The 19,887-nt window shown below is 50.7% G+C and overlaps 2 protein-coding genes across 2 annotated transcripts in view; one reads left to right on the top strand and one right to left on the bottom strand.

Moving 5' to 3' along the window:
* Positions 1 to 19,887, bottom strand: part of FAM110A (family with sequence similarity 110 member A) — a 74,352-nt gene that overhangs the window by 16,806 nt on the left and 37,659 nt on the right. The window lies entirely within an intron of this gene.
* Positions 1 to 19,887, top strand: part of ANGPT4 (angiopoietin 4) — a 47,883-nt gene that overhangs the window by 25,466 nt on the left and 2,530 nt on the right. Inside the window, exons 2-8 of the mRNA XM_040247640.1 lie at positions 1,007 to 1,162; positions 2,691 to 2,812; positions 5,877 to 6,109; positions 10,107 to 10,222; positions 11,926 to 12,027; positions 13,503 to 13,669; positions 18,906 to 19,036. Of these exons, the coding sequence (XP_040103574.1) occupies positions 1,007 to 1,162; positions 2,691 to 2,812; positions 5,877 to 6,109; positions 10,107 to 10,222; positions 11,926 to 12,027; positions 13,503 to 13,669; positions 18,906 to 19,036 (1,027 nt within the window). The remainder of the gene's footprint in view (positions 1 to 1,006; positions 1,163 to 2,690; positions 2,813 to 5,876; positions 6,110 to 10,106; positions 10,223 to 11,925; positions 12,028 to 13,502; positions 13,670 to 18,905; positions 19,037 to 19,887) is intronic.

Genomic DNA, 19,887 nt, shown 5'->3' with positions numbered 1-19,887 from the left:
TGTCAAAGAAATGAACATTAGCTTGTCAGATCCCAAGATATCTGAGCTTGGAGGACTGTGGAGACTGGCCAGTTCAACTCCATTTCACAGATGGAGGGGGCCAGAAAATAAAAGTCCGGTTTGACGGATGGACTTGCAAACTCCGGTATAGGGAAAGATGCATCCCCTTTTCCTGCTGTTGGCTCAGTCCTACGAAGCTAGGTCATGGGCATGACAGTGGGGACTATGATGACAATTGCTGCTTCCCCTCTTAGTGACTCACTGAACACTTTTTTTTTTTTTTTTTTGAACACCTGCTGTATGTTAAGCACTGTGCTAGATATGGAGATAAAGTGAAGAGCAAGACCAAGCTCCTGGCTTCATGGCATTAACATGTCAAGGGCAGGTTTTAAAAGGCAATAAACAAATAAATATGTAATACAAAGCTGGGGCATGATAAGGGGTTGGAAGAGAACTGAAATGACATGAGGGAGTGAGCCTTGTAGGTGGTGTGGGGTGGTAGGATCCAGACGAGAGGGAGTAGCATGTTCAAAGGCCCTGAGGTAGGGCCATACTTGCTGTGTTGGAAGGGTGTCACAGAGGCAAGGTGTCTGGAGTGGAGTGAGGGAGACTAGGAGAGGAAACCAGAGTGGTAGCAGGAGACCAGGTCATAAAAGCTCCTGCAGTCAGGGAGGACTTTGGCTTTTCCTCCCTGACTTTTCCAAGGAAGACTTTGGTGAGATAGGAACCCTGGGAGGGTTCTGAACGGAGAAGTGTGATCTGTCTTCAGTTTAACAGGATCCTTCTGGCTGCTGAGTGGAGAAATGGGCTGTGTATGGGACAAGGATAGAGGCAGAGAGGTTGAGGAGAAAGCAACAAATAGAGTAAGCAAGAGGTGATGGCAGCCTGACCTGGCATCAAGGCCTCCCCCAGTTGCTCTATGTCCTTCCAGGGGACATATGGAAGGGACAGGAAGCTTCCCCTAACCCTTACCCATGACCCCAGTGCACCGTCTATCTCCTCACAGCTGGAAAGGTACATCCAGATGAACCTGAGGCTGGAGCTGGCACAGGCCCAGCAGCACATGGTCCAGAACCAGACAGCCACCATGCTGGAGCTGGGCACCAGTCTCCTGACCCAGACCACCGCCCAGACCCGCAAGCTGACCGATGTGGAGGCTCAGGTACTAGAGGGTCAGGGGGTGGTACTGGGGGCACCGTGGCTGGCCAGGCTGGCTCATAACCCTAGTCATCTTGCTTTGACCCTTGTCCCTGGGGAAGGTCAGAGCCTCCTCTGATCTTGCAGCCCCCTGGGATCCCTCCCTGATGACCCCATCACAGAACTGTCTCCCACCAGGTCATGAGCCCAGAGCAGGAAGAGGGAGGACAGTAGACACTGGGTTTGGCTCTTCTGCCTCTGTGATTCCCATGTCCGGTCCGAGCTGGAATTCAGCAGCACACACACACCTGCCCTCAGGGGGCTCACAGCGCTTCAGGAAAATGTGGATAACAAATTAGACCTATTTATTAGACCTCAGGGGGGACAACAACTCTGAAAGAGGAGACCACAGGGAGCAGCAGAGAGGGTGGAAGGAAAGGGACAGGAATCTAAGTGAGAAGGTGAGTAAATGAATGGCTGAAAAGACAACTGACAAAGGGCCATGTGTTTCTTAAACCTTACTATGTGCCAAGCACTGTTGGAGATGCCTGATTCTAGTTTACAGCAGTAAATAAAATAGGCATGCATCCGTACCCCCCTGGAGCTTCCTTCTAATGAGCGCCAAGAAAACAAACAGGATAAATAACATGTGTATGAGACAGTGATAGTGCTAGGGAGAAAATAGCAAGGACGAGATGACTGGTGGAGAGTGTGTGCCAGGAGTGGCGAGAGGGACAAGTTGCAAGTTTAGACAATATAGCCAGGAAGGCACTGCTGGGAAGGTAGGGTTGGGGTCAGGCTTACTAGAACAGCCTTTCCAACAGGGAGAGCAGTATGTACAAAGGCCTGAAGGTGGAACAGAGCTGGCAAGCTCCAGGAACATCAAGGAGGCCAGTACGGCTGGAGTGACCCAGGGAGACTGGTGGGCCAGCGTCAGAGGTGATGGGGGCAGATGGCATTACAGGGTTTTGCCGGCCACCACCATGTGAGGTGGGAGCCACAGGAGGATTTTGAGCAGAGGGTCCACATTTTAAAAGTCTACCCTAGACTACCAAGCAAACAGAGGCCTGTAGAGGACAAGGTCAGGGACAGGGAGCCCTGTGAAGAGGCCAGTACAGGACACAGGGTGAGAGATGGAGGTCAGGGCCAAGTGGGTCATGGAGGGGCAGGAGAGTGGTCATGTAACCATTGGGAAGGTGAAGCAAATATCTAATTGCTGATGGATTAGATACTGGAGGGGAGGTCAAGTGTGGTTCCTCCCACATACATGGCAGGAGGAATGGAACTGCCATGTACAGGGATGGGGAAGAGCAAATCTAAGATAATCACAAGCCTAGTTAGGTGTCATGGTCTGTGCACGGGTTGGGAAAGAATTTCCAGAAACAAGGCAGAATGAAAGAAAGGACCACGATATTAGGGTCTATGAGTGAGAGGGTGTAAATAGGTCAGCAGGTTTCTGGAATGGCAGGGCCTGAGGTCAAGTGTGTGGCTGCTGGCCAGGGCTCCTGAAGGGCTTACAAAGCCCCCTCTCGCCACCTCCCTTGTCGGGGCAGGTCCTGAACCAGACATCCCGAATGGAGATCCAGCTGCTGGAGACCTCACTGTCCACCAACAAGCTGGAGAAGCAGCTGCTGCTGCAGGGCCACGAGCTCCACCGGCTGCAGGGCCACAACAGGTGGGCACTGGCACCCTGACACGGGGCCGGGGCAGGGACCAGGGCTGAGCTCCTGGACTGGGCTGGCACCCAAGTGGGCTGGGGATCCGGGGTGAGCCCCAGAACCAGCCTGAGCTGGGCTCCATCAGTGGGGGAGGGGGCAAAATGAAAAGGTGGACTTGAGCTAGTGCCCAGAATGGGGGCTAGGGCCAGAGGTAAAGGCCTGAAGACTGGAGTGAGGGGGCACTGGGGCTGGAGCTAGAGCTGGGACGTGGCCAGGCTAGGGCAAGGCCTGAAACCCAGGTATGAGATCAGACTAAAGTTGCGAGTGAAGGTGGACACTGGGGCTTGGCTGAGGCTGAGGCTAGGGGCCAGGCAGGCATGGGGCCGGACCACCATGTCCTGAGAGGGGACAGGAGACAGGCGTTTTCCTGGGACTTGGGACACCCTGATTCTGATTCTTCCTCTCTTCTTTCTCTCTCTCTCTCTCTTTCTTTCCTTCTTTTCTATCTTCCTTTATTTATTTTATAGATTTTAACAGCTTTTCTGAACCACCATTTACATACCATACAATTCACCCTGTACATCTTAATTTGATCTACATATCTGTAAATAAATAAATATAATCTCCCCTACCAACTCTTCTCCTTCCCAGAAACAACCACAGTGATATGTTTCTTGTCTGTATTAGCAGAGAGTCTCAGCATTTATAAGCAAATAAACACAAAGGGAACACCCTTTAAATTACAAAGAAAGAGTCCTGGGGTACAGATAAGCCAGAGACATGGACCTCTGAAGCTGATTTCATCTCAGTTTCGAGCTGAGTGGAGAAAAAACTGCCAAGCTCAGGCTGGTGGAGAAAGCAAAACCCACACAGGTAAGCAGTCACAGGCCTATGTACAGAATGAGATGCTATTGTAGCTTATATGCTGAGTCAAGATAAGGACACAAGGATCCTCAAGCTCCCTGTGATCTGGGGACCATTAATCATAGTTTGTGTACCTCCTTATTCTTACTCCCCACCCCAAGGGAAGGGGGAAGCACTGGGACACTACCAATGACTCGAAACTGAATTAAAGTGCCTAGAAACCAGTGAGTCACCAGTGGGCTTCCCTGGTGGCTCAAATGGTAAAGAGTTTGCCCACAATGGGGGAGACCTGGGTTCAATCCCTGGAGAAGGAAATGGCAACCCACTCCAGTATTCTTGCCTGGAAAATCCCATGGACGGAGAAGCCTGACAGGTTACAGTCCATAGCGTTGCAAAGAGTTGGACACAACTGAGCGACCACCACACTCAGAAACCAGTGAAGATGGAGGGTGTCATCAATACGTGCTTGGCCCGTGGAGACAGCTAAAATTCCAGAATCCAGGTGTGCCGAAATCCTCTCTCTTCCTGAGGCATAATCTGGGGTCCAGGAAAATTCCTCCAGCCCTGGCTGGACTCATTTTCTTAGACTGGAGAATGGCTGGCATAGTCTCGTGCATAAGAAAATATCTCCGTTCTGCTTCATCTCTCAGCTACCCACCCACTGGCAGCAGAGGCAAATATGTATGCATAGTCCCCTTTTTCAGTTCAGTTCAGTTCAGTCGCTCAGTCATGTCCGACTCTTTGCGACCCCATGAATTGCAGCACGTCAGGCCTCCCTGTCCATCACCAACTCCCAGAGCTCACTCAAACTCACCTCCATCGAGTCGGTGATGCCATCCAGCCATCTCATCCTCTGTCGTCCCCTTCTCCTCCTGCCCCCAATCCCTCCCAGCACCAAAGTCTTTTCCAATGAGTCAACTCTTCACATGAGGTGGCCAAAGTACTGGAGTTTCAGCTTTAGCATCATTCCTTCCAAAGAACACCCAGGACCGATCTCCTTTAGAATGGAGTGGTTGGATCTCCTTGCAATATCCTTTTTAACCTTTTTTAAACCCAAGTGGAACATATTATTCTTTGGCATGATGGTATTTTCATTTTTGTTTTTTTTTTTCAATTATCCTGGAGATGGTTCCATAACTGTGTGACACACTTGTGCATTCTTTTCTCCAGCTGCATAATGTTCCACTGGACGCCTGTCCCCAGATATATTCCCCAGTGCCCAATTAATGGGTACTGAGGTTGTTCCAGTCTCTTATGATTCCAACCCGTGGTGCTATGATTATTGTTCCCATACCTTATTGAACACACATGTGAACAAATCATGGGACAAAATGCCAGAAGTGCAAAAACTGAGTCAAAAATTTCTTTCTTTTAAAAAAAAACTCATTTCAAAAATGCCTCATGCTTATTATATCCTCAGACAATAGACACTTGTACAAAATGAAAAGGAAAGTTGCCCCCCTCCACCCACCCCTTCCCTTTCATTTCCATCTGCTCAAACCTGCTCCGCAGAGGTACCAGCACTTAGTGGATTTTCTTTCATTCTCTATAAACACAGGTACCACCATGTCCTTCCATATGTCTATCCACGCCTCTTCCTATAAGCTCCCGAGTATCCCTCAACAATTTACATTAATAGCTTTTTCTTTCTCTTTTAATTTCTCACATGCGGGGTTAGACTAGAGGCAGTGATGTGCCACTCCAAGTCCCTGGCCTCTTTTCCCTTCTGCACAACCGAGCTCAGCCTCCTTGCTCTTCAGAACTGCTCCAGATCATTTCCAGGGAAACCAGAACAGAACAGCCTCAGCCACTCCTGGCTGTTGTGCATTTTGGCTGTTTTGTTTTTCCCTATTACAACCAACTCCCCCAAAGGACATTCTTGTCCATGCCCCCTGGAAGTTGTCTCTGGTGTACTGCTAGGTCAAAGGATACACATATTTGGGATTTGATCACGGCTACCTGGTTGCTGGTGTGTCCCTTCCACCCACTCTGTTTCCTCTACTGGACCCTAAGGCATTTTACTCCAGGGCCAGCTCTCTCCTTCCTCCCTTCCTCACTCTGCTATCCGTGGGGATGGACGTCCCTAGGCAGGACGCTACCTCTCCGAGCCTCGGTGCGGTCTGAGCCTCACCCGAGGACCCAGGGAAAAGCCCTTGACTGTGACTGCACGGTGGGGGCGGCGGGTTCACCCCTGTGCGCTCCCTCCCCTCCCTGCAGCGCGCTGGAAACGCGGGTGCAAGCCCTGGAGACACAGCAGCAGGCAGAGCTGGCCAGCCTCCGCGGCGAGAAGGAGCGGCTGCGGCGCCTGCTGGGCCGCCAGAGTGGCGCCCTCGCCGGCCTCGAGCGCACCCTGCGCGCCGCTAGCAGCAACTCCAGCCTCCTGCAGCGCCAGCAGCACCAGCTGCTCCAGTCGGTGCAGCGCCTGGTGCGCGTCATGGCCCAGGGCCCGGGTGAGCGACCGGGGCGCCCCGAGTATGGGAGGAGGGCAGCAGAGGGGAGGGAGACCCTGCTTACCCTCCTGCCCTTTCATGCTTGTTCTGGCAGCCATTGCAGGAAGGACCATCCCCGCCCCCACCCATGAAACAGAAACAACCAAGAGTAGTCATCATGGTGACAACAACCACAGTCCTAAGAGGAACCAATCCAGACCCCTTCTCCCGACTCCATGAGTGACCTTGAGCATGCCCCATCCCTCTCTTGGTCTCCCTTTCCCCATCTGTTCAATTGGGGTGGTGATAAGAAGGACACCACCAGTCCAGACTGACAAGTTGGGGATTCCAGGATCCACCCTCCATCCCCACTTGCTTGGGCTTGCCCCCTCATCCGCAGGCCTCAGTTTCCCTGTCTACAGAATGGAGAGGTTGGATTCAGCCCCACCCCACCCTGCAAGGACTTCTCTCGCCTCCTAACCCAAGAGGGCCAAACAGAAGCAGAGAGGCACCTCTGGATCAGTTTCCTAAGAAAGGACAATGGCTGGGCCTGCTCCCCAGCCCCCACTTCTAATGGGGCCAACTTCAATCACTCAGTTCCAGAGTCAGTCACTCAGTCAACAAGCACTTACTGAGCCAGCCCAGTGCTGGCTGCTGGGGTGCACCAGTGAGCAGCATAGTTCCATGACTGTCTCTGGCCGAAAACAATGGCTAGCCCCTCTCTGGGGGTCTCTGAGGGAAGGAGGAGGAATCGCATATTTGTTGAGTGCCTGGTATGTGTTAGGTGCCCTGTTAGCAGTGTTCCTGAAGTTTCCAGACTTGTTTAGTCGCTCAGCTGTGTCTGACTCTTTGCCACCCCATGGATTGCAGCATACCAGGCTTCCCTGTCCTTCACCATCCCTCGGAGTTTGCTCAAGCGCATATCCGTTGGGTCGCTGATGCCATCCAACCATCTCATCCTCTGTCATCCCTTCTCCTCCTGCCTTCAATCTTTCCTAGCTTCGTGGTCTTTTCCAGACAATGGAAGGTCTAAAAGGCCGTGTGCAGGAGAGGAGACTTTAATCTGAGGGCTGCAGGGAGTCACAGGAGGGTTTTGAACAGGGTGGGACTAACTCATTTTCTAGGGACTAACTTTTAGGAAGCGTGATTGGAACCAGGGAGGGGAGAATGGGTTGGTGAGAGAAAGACAGAGAAAGGGTTCCTACTGCTGCTGGGTCACCATAGTGGGGAGCTGGATAGCCGTTAAGGCACAGGAGTCAAACAATAGAGATGGATTCCAGACCCTGTGGCTGGCAGCAATGTGGAGACAGAGGACAGCACCATAGCGCCATCTAAGCTGGGCACCCACACGAGGTGGAGGTTTGAAAAGGTCTGAGGTAGCCACAGGCAAGAGAGGTGGATACTGTCCATGATTAACAGTGACCCGAACCCATCACTGGCTTGTGCATAGAGCCGTGGCAATGAGGCTGCCTAAATTCGTCCTGTAGCTCAGCCAAAGGCATGGGGCCTGGGGCCAACACCTCACCCCACAGGCTCACTGCCAACCCAGTCTCCAGTTGTGGCCCAATGTCTGCTTCCCTTCCCCAGGGACCAGGGGCCTGGCCAGTGAGACCATGGAGATCCTGTCCAGGGAATGTTTTTGCACAGACTGGGATGGATTGGGGGGCTTTTGTCTCTTCATTTGCGATCTGGGAATAATAGCCTCCTTTCAACAGGGCCTCAGCTCCAAGATCCAGGATCCAGGTTCAAGTATGAAGCCAAAAACAGGAAATCACACACTTGGTAGCTTTCTGGTTTGTCCCTGGTCAGGATACCTATCCATCTGGAATTTTAGCCCTGTCCATGGATACCCACCTTAAACTTAGTGACTCAGACATTAAAGAATCTCCCCGCAATGTGGAAGACCTGAGTTAGATCCCTGGGTTGGGAAGATTCCCCGGAGAAAGGAATGGCTACCCAGTCTAGTATTCTTGCCTGGAGAATTCCATGGACAGAGGAGCCTGGCGGACTACGTCCTTGGGGTCCCAAAGAGTCAGACAAGACTGAGTGACTAACATTATTAGTTATTGGATACCCGCCTACCCGAAGATTGGATTCTGGTGGATTCATAGCCTAAAGCTCTAATGGATTCCTCAAAAGGAGCCAGAGAGGGGATTTGAATAGTTTATTTACCAATAGTCACTTTTTTCTTGCTAAGCCGAAGGCCCCCAGAGCCCTGGTGGAATTTGACCATTATATTATATCCTCTCTTAAGGCCAATGGTCAGCTCCCAGGGAAAGCAGAATGTAGGGGAGGGGCTCACCTAGGAGATGCTGGTAGAGTGGACTGTGGAGGGGACCCTGGGCCACCTACCCCGAGGGAGCTCTAAAGACAGCTCCCTAGTGAGACCCAGAGAGAAGGCAAGCCCTGCTCATCCCTTCCCACCCAATTCAGTTGTGTGTCCTTGTTCCAGTTACCTCACTCTTGGGCCTCAGTTTTCTAATCTATGAAATGGAGAAGTACCTCAGTGGAGTTGGAGCCCCAGTTACCTGTCCTGAAAGACTGTAACAGCCTCATCTCTGGCCTTCCTGCTTTGAGTCTCATCCCTCCCAGTCTCTGTCCTAATCTCTGGCCAGAGCACTCTTCCTTGCCACAGTCTGCGCTCCTCAGCCCCATGTTCAAGACTGAAATCTCAAGACCCGTCTTTCCTTCCTTGATGACACTTTCTAGTTCATCGAACAGCTAGAGCTCCCTCTGACCTCAGGGCTGAGATCAGGGTGTGAGTCATCTCCTCTCTGTGGCCTCAGGCAAATTTCCCTTGTGTGTGTGCACACGCACGTGCATGCGTGCTAAGTCAGTTCAGTCCTGTCCAACTCTTTGTAACCCCATGGACTGTAGCCTGCCAGACTTCTCTGTCCATGGGATTCTCCAGGCAAGAATACTGGAGATCTTCCCACTCAGAGATTGAACTCACGTCTCTTACGTCTCCTGCATTGGCGGGCGGGTTCTTTACCACTAGCACCACCTGGGAGCCCCAAGTTCCCCTCACCACACCCCAACCCCAGCACACAGCAGTCCTGTCCCCACGTCGGAGCCTGTGTCTGTGCCTTGCCTCAGCCTGAGACAGTCTTCCCTATTTATACACCTGGGCAATCCCTGCTCCTCGTCCAGGTCCCAACTAACTGTCAGCTCCTCTAGGAAACCTTCCCAGGGCCGATGCATTCTGTGTCCCCAACATCTCCCAGCCCAGAACCTGGCACAGAGCAGACAGGAGTGGCCACCTGGCCCTTTCCCTCTCACCTTGTTATTTAGTTGATCGGTCACGTCTGACTCTTTGCAACCCCATGGACTGTAGCCCGCCAGGCTTCTGTATGGGATTTTCCAGGCAAGAATACTGGAGTGGGTTACTATTTTTTAAAAAAAAATTTTAATATATATATTTTATTGAAGTATAGTTGACCTACAGTGTTTTAGGTATACAGCAAGATGATTCAGTTATACATATACACATATATAATTTTTCAGATTATTTTCCATTATAGATTATTATAAGATATTGTTTGTGCTATACAGTAAACCTTTGTTGCTTGTTGTTTGTCTATTTTCTTTTAAATTAGAAATATACTGTTCTATTCATACTAAGTCAAGTAGAATCAAAATTTGTCATAAATTTTTAGCTAGGCAAAATTTCATAAGTTTTCTAAAGGGATCTTCCTGACCCAAGGATCGAACCCGCATCTCCTGCATTGGCAGGTGAATTATTTATCACTAAGGCACACCCACCTTCATCAATATACATTCATGCTCATTCGTGTCTGACTCTTCGTGACATCATGGACTAGTCTGTAGGCTCCTCTGCCCATGGGGTTTTCCAGGCAAGAATACTGGAGTGGGTTGCCATCCTCCAGGGAATCTTCCCAACCCAGGGGTCGAAACTGAATCTCCTGTGTCTCTGCATTGGCAGGTGGATTCTTTACTATTGAGCCACCTGGGAAGCGTTTTGCTCTCTGCTAATTGTTTTCACTTTGTCCCATTGCAGCCTCCATGAGGGCAGCTGAACAGGTGTTCCAGGACTGTGCAGAGATCCAGCGCTTTGGGGCCAATGCCAGTGGCATCTACACCATCCATGTGGCCAATGTGACAGAGCCCAGAAAGGTTAGGGGGCTCCTTGGGGACTGAGGCTATCAGAAGGTGCTGAGCCAAAGGACCCCTGTGCACCCCCACCTGCTCCCCACATTCACTTCAGGCCTTGTCAAACATCTGAGATCCCAGAGAAGGTAGGGGTGACCCAATCAGGGGTCAGATCATGCGGTTAAAGCAGATATTTTCTAGCTTGTTCCATGTGGGATATTAGGGACTGGGGCTGATGGAGACCCTGAACTTTGAGGACCAGTTATCAAATGTGTGGAGGGAGGGCAGTCAAGACAAAATGTGGATGTCAGGAGGGAGGGTTTGGGGGCCAAACCCAAAAGTGGAAGAGTTTGAGATATCCTTTTTAAGATGCATTCAGTCTGAGTATTAAGTGAAAAAAGACACCACTTTTAAAGTAAATATTTTATATGAAATTAAGTAAATTCAGCTATGGTGGGATTTGGGAAGTGTGAATAGCTAAAATTTGGGAACACTGATAGAGAGGGAAGAGCTGGCCTGGGAGGTAAGAGACCTGGGCTCAAACTTCAGCTTTACTTTGACTCATTCACCTTGAGCAAGTACTTTCCCCTTTCTGGACCTCAGTTTCCCTTCCTGCAACCTCTGCTACCCTCACAACACATACCACTCTCTTCTCTCCTGAACAGACCTTTAACATCTCAGAACCTATTCCAGCTACTCCCCTCCTCCACTGGAAATGCTATTTCCACTCATCTCTATCTGGCAGGCATAGCAACATCCAAAACCTTGTTCCAATGCCACTCCCCTGGGAAGCCTTCCAGGGCTGCCCCTGAGTCTTTCTTGGGAACTCATCTTGTAGCTGCCCAGATGTTCATATTCAGTAGTCTTCCAGCTGTATCAGACCTGCTAGCCATATCAATCTGCTAGCTTCCTAGATCAAACCAGCCCTGGGGGTTGATTTATGTCTCATTTGTCTCTGATTTGTCTATTAATAGTATGGGACTAGACACCAAGTATTTCCTCATCAAACATTGAAATCTTCTGAACTGGCTGAAAAATTGATATGTAAACAAAAGTTAAACTGAAAGATGTGGTTGCAATGGATGGTAAGCTCTTCAAAAGAATGAACTCTTTGTCTCATCCATATTGGCATTCTCCATGCCTTGAATGGAGCCTGCTACCTACTAAGTACTCAGAAAACATTTGTTCACCAAATGTAATAACTTTTTTTTTTTTTTTTTTGGTATTTTGTCCCAACCGTGTGGCATGCAGAATGGTTCCCCAACCAGGGATTTAACCCAGGCCTCCATAATAAAAGCACTGAATCCTAACCACTAGGCCACCAGGGAGCCCCTGTAATAACATTTCCTGAGTCTATGCCATATATCAAGCACTTTACACCTCTTGGCATTTCATTCTTAAAGGAACCCTGCAATAACAGTGAATGAAAAGTCTCCGTTTACTGAGTTCTGTTCTTTAGATGGATGACTCAATTAATTCTCACAACAATTCCAGTGTGCAGATGAGAACCTAAGGCACAAAAAGATGAAGGTATTAGCATCCTCATTTGACAAATGAAGAAAGGAAGGGTTTGGGCCTGGATCTGTGTGATTGTGATGCCCTTGACCACCAGGCTCACTGGTTGCTTTGTGATGCTCTGTCAGTCAGATGACCCTCAGGCTGGCCCAGACCTGGCTTCTGGCTGCCTCCAGGGGCTTCCAATTCCCCACCTTCTCAATTCTCTCCAGGTGTTCTGTGACATGGAGGCCAGCGGAGGTGGGTGGACCCTCATTCAGCGCCGTGAGAATGGCAGTGTGAATTTCCAACGGAACTGGAAGGATTACAAACAGGTAACATTGCTGCCCTGGGGAGGATCTTGTCAGTCCTGAAACCTGGGGCAGGATGTGGGGTGTGGGCAGGCATCTGGTTTGCCCTCAACCCTTCTCAGAAAAAAAAAAAAAATCAGCCTGCCTAAACCAACTCCCTTCAAACAGGTTTGGCCAGCGCACATTCACTGTCAAGGACTCCAACACCCAAAATTGAACCTTCTTTTTGCAAGTCCTGACGTATATCCTAAAAACGAAAGTTTAGCTTTCATTTTACTTTAATTTTTGCAAAAGATACACGTTGCTGGAAAAATTTTAAATACCAAAAAATGGAACAGAAAAAAGTAACCCCTGCTGCCCACCCCTGGATGCACTGCTTAAATGAATGTCTTTGTCTTAACACACATACATGACTACATCTGCAGGAGAGATTTTTTAATGCAGAATTGCTGGCTCAAAGACCCCATGCATTTTACAAGATGAGGGATAATGCTGATTGTCTTCCAATTTTTTAATTAAATTCTGAGTAAAGGATTTTTGGCAAGCTGACTTAAAAGCTCTTAAAGTTTTTAAGAGCAAAAGAAATACAAAAAAAGATACTCAAACGGAAATATAACAATACTATTTTTTGTGTGTCTGCTTGCTGTCCATTTGATAAATATTTGAAAATAAATACCAAATTAAGCTATGACTGTTCTTAAACCAATTGGGTTTTAAAGACTCATTCAAATGGCAAAAAGAAAGAGGGTGCTCAAAAGCAGAAATACACAAAAGAGTCCTGACTATAAACCATTAGGCTGATCGGGTGGTACTAAAATGGGGAGTGGGGCTTAGGTGTGCCCTGTCCTTAGTGCTGAATTACTGTCCTAGCTAAGGGTATTGGATACTTGTCACTCTGGGACACTTTCCACCTCAATGCTCTTCGTTTTACATTTCTGTTACTGAAATTTTGCAGTGGCTGCCATGTCACTGAATAAAGTTTGCTCTACCATGTATGAAGCTGATTTAAGTTTTTAGTTAGTTTTTAATTGAGATTTAATATACATGCATATCTGTGCACAAATCCTAAGTGTAAGTAAGATTCAGTGACTTTTCAGTGAATATGTATTCACCCATGTCACCACCATTCAAAGATATGCAACATTCCCAGCACCCCAGAAAACCTCCTTGTGTCTCCTCCAAGTCAAGACACCACCAAAGTAGTGGTTATTCTGACTTCTACCACCACAAACTTTTTTTGATCTGTTCTTGAACTTCATAGAAATGTGATTTCAATTGCTTTTAACAGGTTTTTACATTTACAAAAGTCTTAGTCATTTTACTCGAGAAGTTGGGGAGCTCCACCCTTAGGCCTGCCCACACTATTCTTTATGAACTTGGTCATTTAGCAAAGTGGCTTTGGGTGAATGTCCCCAGAGCCCGGGCCCAGCCCAGATCCTTAACCAGAGGCATAGCCTCTGTCCTCCACGTGCAACTCACCCCCATTCTCCCCTTCCCAGGGCTTTGGCAACCCAGCTGGAGAGCACTGGTTAGGCAATGAAGTGGTGCACCAGCTCACCAGCAGGGCAACCTACTCTCTGCGAGTGGAGCTGCAAGATTGGGAAGGCAACGAGGCCTACGCCCAGTATGAGCACTTCCAGCTGGGCAGCGAGGGGCAGCTGTACAGGTGGGCTTGGGGCCCAGGCTGGTGGGTGGGCGGGGGACCCTGGGCTAGTGGCTACAGAGTCTGCACCAGGGGTCAGTCCCTGGGCGTCTCCTGTTCCTGCCATCTGTCCCCCATCTGGGCGCGCGTCATGGGCTCTGGAGGCGGCTGGTTAGCACTCAGCACAGCCCAGCCACTGGGTGGGGTGGAAAGAAAGCCACTGATGCTGCCATGCTGGGAGCGGGAAGGGGCCTTCCAAGGTCAGTCACCCCGAGTCAATAATTTTGCAGAGGCCTGGAATCAGGGAGGTGATGTTCCCAGCCTGTCCTATGCTGTGAGGGGAAGTGGAAAGTTCTCCGGGCTGGGAATGAGAGACCTAGGCTCATTCTCGCTCTCTCCAGCTCGCTATGTGAACTCAGGCGAGTCAAGTCAGCTTCTCCGTACCTCTGTACCGCAAGATGTCTTAAATATGAGCAACTTATAAAATCATCAAGGTCTCCCACCATCCCCCTCAGCCTGGGTTCTTGGTCCCATTCAGAAAAAGAAATGAGCATTTCTTGAGCACCTGCTATGTTCCAGGCACATAGCTCCATTTAATCCTCCCCATAACATTTTGAGGGCTTCCCTAGTGGCTCAGATGGTAAAGAATCTGCCTGTAATGCAGGAGACCTGGGTTCGATCCCTGGGGTCAGGAAGGTCCCTGGAGGAGGGCATGGCAACCCATTCTAGTATTCTTGCCTAGAGACTCCCCGTGGGCAGAGGAGCCTGGCAGGCTCCAGTCCATGGGGTCACAAAGAGCCGGACACGACTGAGTGACTAAGCACACACACACACACATAACCTTCTGAGGTAAGTGTTGCTATACCTGCTTTAGTGATGTAGGAACTGCCCAGAGTTACAAGGTAGGGCAGGCATGGTTTTGAACTCATTTTTGCTGCCAAAACTCGTTGTGTTTCTCCTCCATCATGTTATGTCTCTGAGAAACTTGAGGATATTAGGATAAGCCATCTTGGAATCAGGACAGAATTGAATTCATAGATTCATGCTCCAGAGCCACAAGGGACCGCACATGTCATCTGGTTTTTCACATGATGCTAGAACCTCCTCCACAGCCATCCAACCATGCTGGAGTGCTTCCATTAATGGGAAGCCACTTCCTTCCAAAGAATCGCTGGGGACTCTCTGACTCCTTGCACTGTATGCCTAGTTCCCCCTCTGACGGCCTCTTGGTGATGTGCCCCCAACTCCTCTCTCGGTGGAATGTTCCTGGTTCCTCCAGTTGGCTGCTTCTGACATCCCTCTTTATGGGACTCAACCCAATCTGATAATGCTCTTTCGTAAAGTGTAAGGTCTAGAGCTAAATGAAACATCCCCAAGTCTGGGCTAGGCTGGCTGAGCTGAATGCCCCCTGACTCCTTGAGCTGACCAGTGAGTAGCCACCACACCTGGCTGACCTCTCTTTAAGCCACTGACCACCAAAGCCAAGGCTTAAATCCTGGCTTTATCCTCCCTGAGGGACCCTGAGCAAGTCGCTCCCTCCACTGTCTTATCTGTGAAATGGATGCCCAAAGTGTACCCACCTCAAAGTGCTGTGAAGCTTGAATGAGATACTACACATAGAGCATTAACACTGGCACTTAGTAAATATCCAACAAATAATATTATACTATTATATTACAATTCCTGTTCCCAAGCCATCCCTTCACACACTTGGCTGGCCTGCTCTGTGCAAGTTCACTGCTGTCCCCATCCCCAGTGCCTGGGATGTAGTAAGTGCATAACAGGAAGCGGGGGGTGCCTCCCTTTCCTACACATGTAACAGTTAAACTTCATTTCATCTCCATGACCCAGTTCTGGGGCAGCAGCTTCTGTGGCCCCAAGTCCATGATCTGCCATTTTTCTTAGGGAAGAAATATCAGGAAAGTATTATATCTCATTGTGCTAAAGAACATGGCCCTAGAGCCAGACTGCCCATTGTTGGATTCATGACCTTAAACAAGTTACTTACCTCTCTGTGCCTCAGTAAAACACACTATCTATGTCATAATTGAGACAACCTGTGGGAAAATGCCTAGCATATGGTAAGTGTTAAGTAAATGTTAGAGATATATAAACAATATATCCAAAGACAGAAATTCAATATCTCTACATCTATGTATATCTCAGTTATTTATGTCCATTTATACAAACATATGCATTTATGTTAAATTTGGAACCACTTGCTGTGCTCTCCTATGTGAATTTGATGTGCTGCCTCTGACTTTCTATCTGAGACCTGGAGAAGCTCCCTGCCCATTACTCTCAGGTCTCAAAGGGCCCACAGCTATTTGACCCTTAGCGACCCCAAAATAATAATAACAACATATTGAACATTTGCCCTGTGCTAAGTGTGAGCTGGCCTTGGTCATTTGGAGAAGAATCAGACCTGCGCTCTACCCCTCAAAACTGTTCACAGTCCAGTATGTCATGTGTATCTTGGGGTGAGTGTGTCTTCCCACACCCCCAGGAGTGCAGGAGTTGCCTAAGGGGACAGCACAGGAGCACAGAGACACTTGTGCTAGCAAGGAGGGCTCCCTGGAGGAGGTGATGCCTATGAAGAGTAGGCATTCTCCAGACAAAGAGAGGATAGAGAGGACACCCCAGGCAGCAGGGATATTCTGCGGGGGGTGGGGGGCAGACAGAAGAGTTGCCATCTAGCTGGCCACAGAAATCCTAAACTTAAGCAATGCTCTTTCAAAGGCTGCTGGGATCCTAAAGATTAGGCCCTGCTCATTCAGGAACAGCTTGGAAGATCCTGGAAAACACAGAGGGGCTTGGAAACTGCCAGAAAAGGGCTAGGGGAAAGTGGCAGAAACAGACGCTGGTCCCTGGGCCCCCACTGTCCAAAGTCAGCTGCCTGATAAAATGAGGAGGATCCTCTCAGGGAAGCCCAGAGGTGAGGAAGCCTGCAGTCAGCAGCTGGGGCATGGGCAGGAGGGGCACCCTTATATGTCAGATACAATGATGGGGACCCTCTGGAGCCCAGCTGGGGTGCATGCAGAAGCCTGCAGAGAAGTAGCCATGGAGCAGGGCGAGGGAGGCACAGACAAGGCACAGCGCGCACTGGCAGCAGGCACAGGCCTCCCCGAGGTGCCCACCCACCCAGACAGGCACAAATGCAAGATACACGCAGAGGCACATAGGGACACGCACAGACACACATGTTTGTACAGAGGGGCTCACCACACCCCTGGGGGACATACGTGGACCTTCAGAGCACAGAGACTCATAAAGTGCCATAGCTACCCAAACAAGCACAGGCACACAACCAGCCACGTGTGCAAACATGCCTCAGAGAAGCCCTTGCAGATACACACGTGCACAATCCCAGCCACAAAGACAGACTGCAGAGCACGCACCAGACCCACCACAGATACTGCTGCACAAACTCAAAACACACACGCGCACACACGCACACGCAGGCACAGAGACGCGTATCCAAATGCTCACGACCTCAGACACAGACTCACGCCCCTTCTGTATCTCACTTGGGGACGTCCAAGGACTCGTGTGTTTGTTTGGGTTCCCCAGGGCTCGGCCATGAATACATTCAAAGTGTATCTGAAAAATGGGTCAAGTGGGGTTTCCTGGCCCATGACTTGAGGGTCCCCTAGAGATCGAAGATCCCCTTTCTGGCTCCCAGAAGAGCAGGGAAGGGAGGCTGAGGACTTGGGCCCAATAAGGGGCTGATGCTGCTGAATGACCTCATGAGATCATTTGGCTTTGTCCAATGCTGACTTCATGCGGCCCCAGACTAAACATGACCCCCAACCTCAGCCTGAGCCCCAAGCCTGGCCTTGAAGTGACATGTCTGAGCCCTTAAGGGGAGCTGTCAACAGCCACAAGAAGCTGGGACCATATGAGCAAGTGGGCTGGCCAGCCTATTCCCACCCCAGGGAGGCCCTGGCTAGGTGAGCCTCTTGGAAGGGGGTTTGCAACACCAGTCATGCAAGCCCAGGGTGATATATTTAAGGGCATAGTTGAGGCTTCATGGCTGTCTGCCCGGAGCTGGCCCTGCCCTCTCTGCAGGCAGAGTCCATGGATGGGAGGTACCGGGACTGAGCTAGGCCACATGCCAAGGCACCACCTTCCCTCTGGATCCCTCTGGGGGCATCTCACAGGCCCTGCCCTGGGGAACCAGAGCTCCCCTGAACCGCCCTGGCTGCACCTAGTGTCCACTTGCCTCCACCCGGAAGACCTCGATTGCTCCCAAAGTGGCTCCCACTGCAGCTGTCAGTGGAGCCCCTCCCCCGCTACGAGCCCCAGCACTGTCTTCAGCCAGGCTCAGTGGAAGCCTGTGCCAGCCGCGCGCCCCGGGCTGGGAACACATGAACAGGACAGGACGGAAAGCAACAAGCCCTGAGCGTGCTGGGCACTTAGCGCGTGCCAGCACTGCTCCACTCGCCACATGCTGGGCTCACCCCTCACAATGGCGGTTAATATGCTATCATTACCGGTTTAGAAAATGAAGAAACTGAAGCTGAGAGATGAAGCAGTCTGCCCAAGGGCATGCAGCTGGCGAGCAGCAGAGCTGGGATTTGAAGCCAGGCATTTTGTCCCCAAAGATCGTGGTTGTAATCACCACAGAGGCCTCAAGGTGTCTGCCAGGGTCTTGTAGCCTGATAAATAGAAACCCTCCCCAGCTGGCTGCCAGGGTAGAAGTCACAGGTGTTGGGGTGCCGTGTGGGCTGGTGTGGTCAAGGAAGTCTTCCTGGAAGTAGGGGCGGGGAGATGAGTGTGAGGAGGTGTGACAGGGCTAGGGTTGCAGGATGGTCAGCTGGCGAGGGAAGGCACACAGCTCTCAAGTCAGGCCACTTGGGGCAGGCTTCTTTGGCTCTAAGGAGCTCTGTTTCCTCTTCTGTAAAACAGGAGTTTTAGGGTATGGTGAGGATTAGAGAAGAATGAGTCAGCTCATGTAAAGTGCTTTAAACAATGCCTGGCACACAGTCCATGTTCAAAAAGTGCTAGCCATGGTCCTCATTAATATTACTGTTATTATCATGATCACTCTCACAACTGTCCAAGACTCAGGTCCAGCTGAGAGGGGCCTGGCACACGTGGGGACTCTGTCCCTGGAGGCAGCAGGCAGGGAGGGCAGTCCAGGAGGGAACGTGGCCCAGCATCCCAGGATGGGGCTCCCTTCCCAGGACAACCAGAGGGGAGCCCCTTCCTCAACCAGCCCCATCCTGACTCTGTGCCTCTCTCCTATCACCACCTCCAGGCTTTCTCTGAGTGGGTACAGTGGCTCAGCAGGGCGCCAGAGCAGCCTGGTCCTCCAGGGCACCAACTTCAGCACACGTGACGCAGACAATGACAACTGCCTCTGCAAGTGCGCCCAGATGCTGTCTGGAGGTGGGTGCAAGATGGGGTGAACCCATACCTCTGCACAGGCTCACGTGGCTGAACACCCTCATTGCCTCCCCACTTGGGTCTTTGTGCAGCCAGGTGCCATCAGGAAGTGGGTACAGGTCAGGGTCTCACTCACTTGCGAGCTGGCCTGGCTGTACCTCATCCAAACTCCCCTGCTTCCACTGAGTCTTTAAGGTCCCTTCCAGGGTCTCACTGCCCCCTAAAGCTGGCACCTCCAGTTCTCCCCTGAGACCTCAGAGCAGCACTGATGGTGAGGACCGGGGTGCACCCTAGGGGGGTAAAATGCCTAATCTGCTCCAACACCAGATCTGAGACTCCCCCTCACCCCTCCTCTAGGTCAAGCAGGATCAGGAGCAGGGAGACGTGGGTGGGGGTCAGAGGGGCAGCCGCCCACCAGCTCTGACTCAGGCAGTGTTTTCTGCAGAGAGCAAAGTCAGAGAGTGGGAGATGGGATGTGAGAGATGGAATGAGAGGGACAGAGATCGGAGGGGACCTCCAGAGACACAGGGACAGGGACAGATGGAAATGAGAGAGACACCAGGATGAACAGACAGAGAGGTGGGCACAGAGCTGCATGGGGACAGGGGCAGGTACAGAGGGAAAGGTAGAGAGAGAGAAACACAGATCACGTTTCATCCACGAAAGACGAATGGAAACTGGGTGAGAGGCAGAGAGACCCAGAAAGGCAGGGTCACAGGGAGCAAAGAGAGACAGAGACATCAGAGAGACACACCCAAGCTCCCAGCCTCTGGAGGCCCCAGGCTGAGGAGAGGGTCTGGGTATCTCCCACCCATTCCCACCCAACCCCATCCTCAGCAAGCTGGCTTCTCTCA

The sequence above is a fragment of the Oryx dammah genome, unplaced genomic scaffold (assembly GCF_014754425.2).
Source record: "Oryx dammah isolate SB20612 unplaced genomic scaffold, SCBI_Odam_1.1 HiC_scaffold_10, whole genome shotgun sequence".
NCBI classification, from domain to species: Eukaryota; Metazoa; Chordata; class Mammalia; order Artiodactyla; family Bovidae; genus Oryx; species Oryx dammah.
The sequence above is the reverse complement of the archived record's forward strand: the minus strand, read 5'-3'. Positions and strand labels throughout refer to the sequence as shown.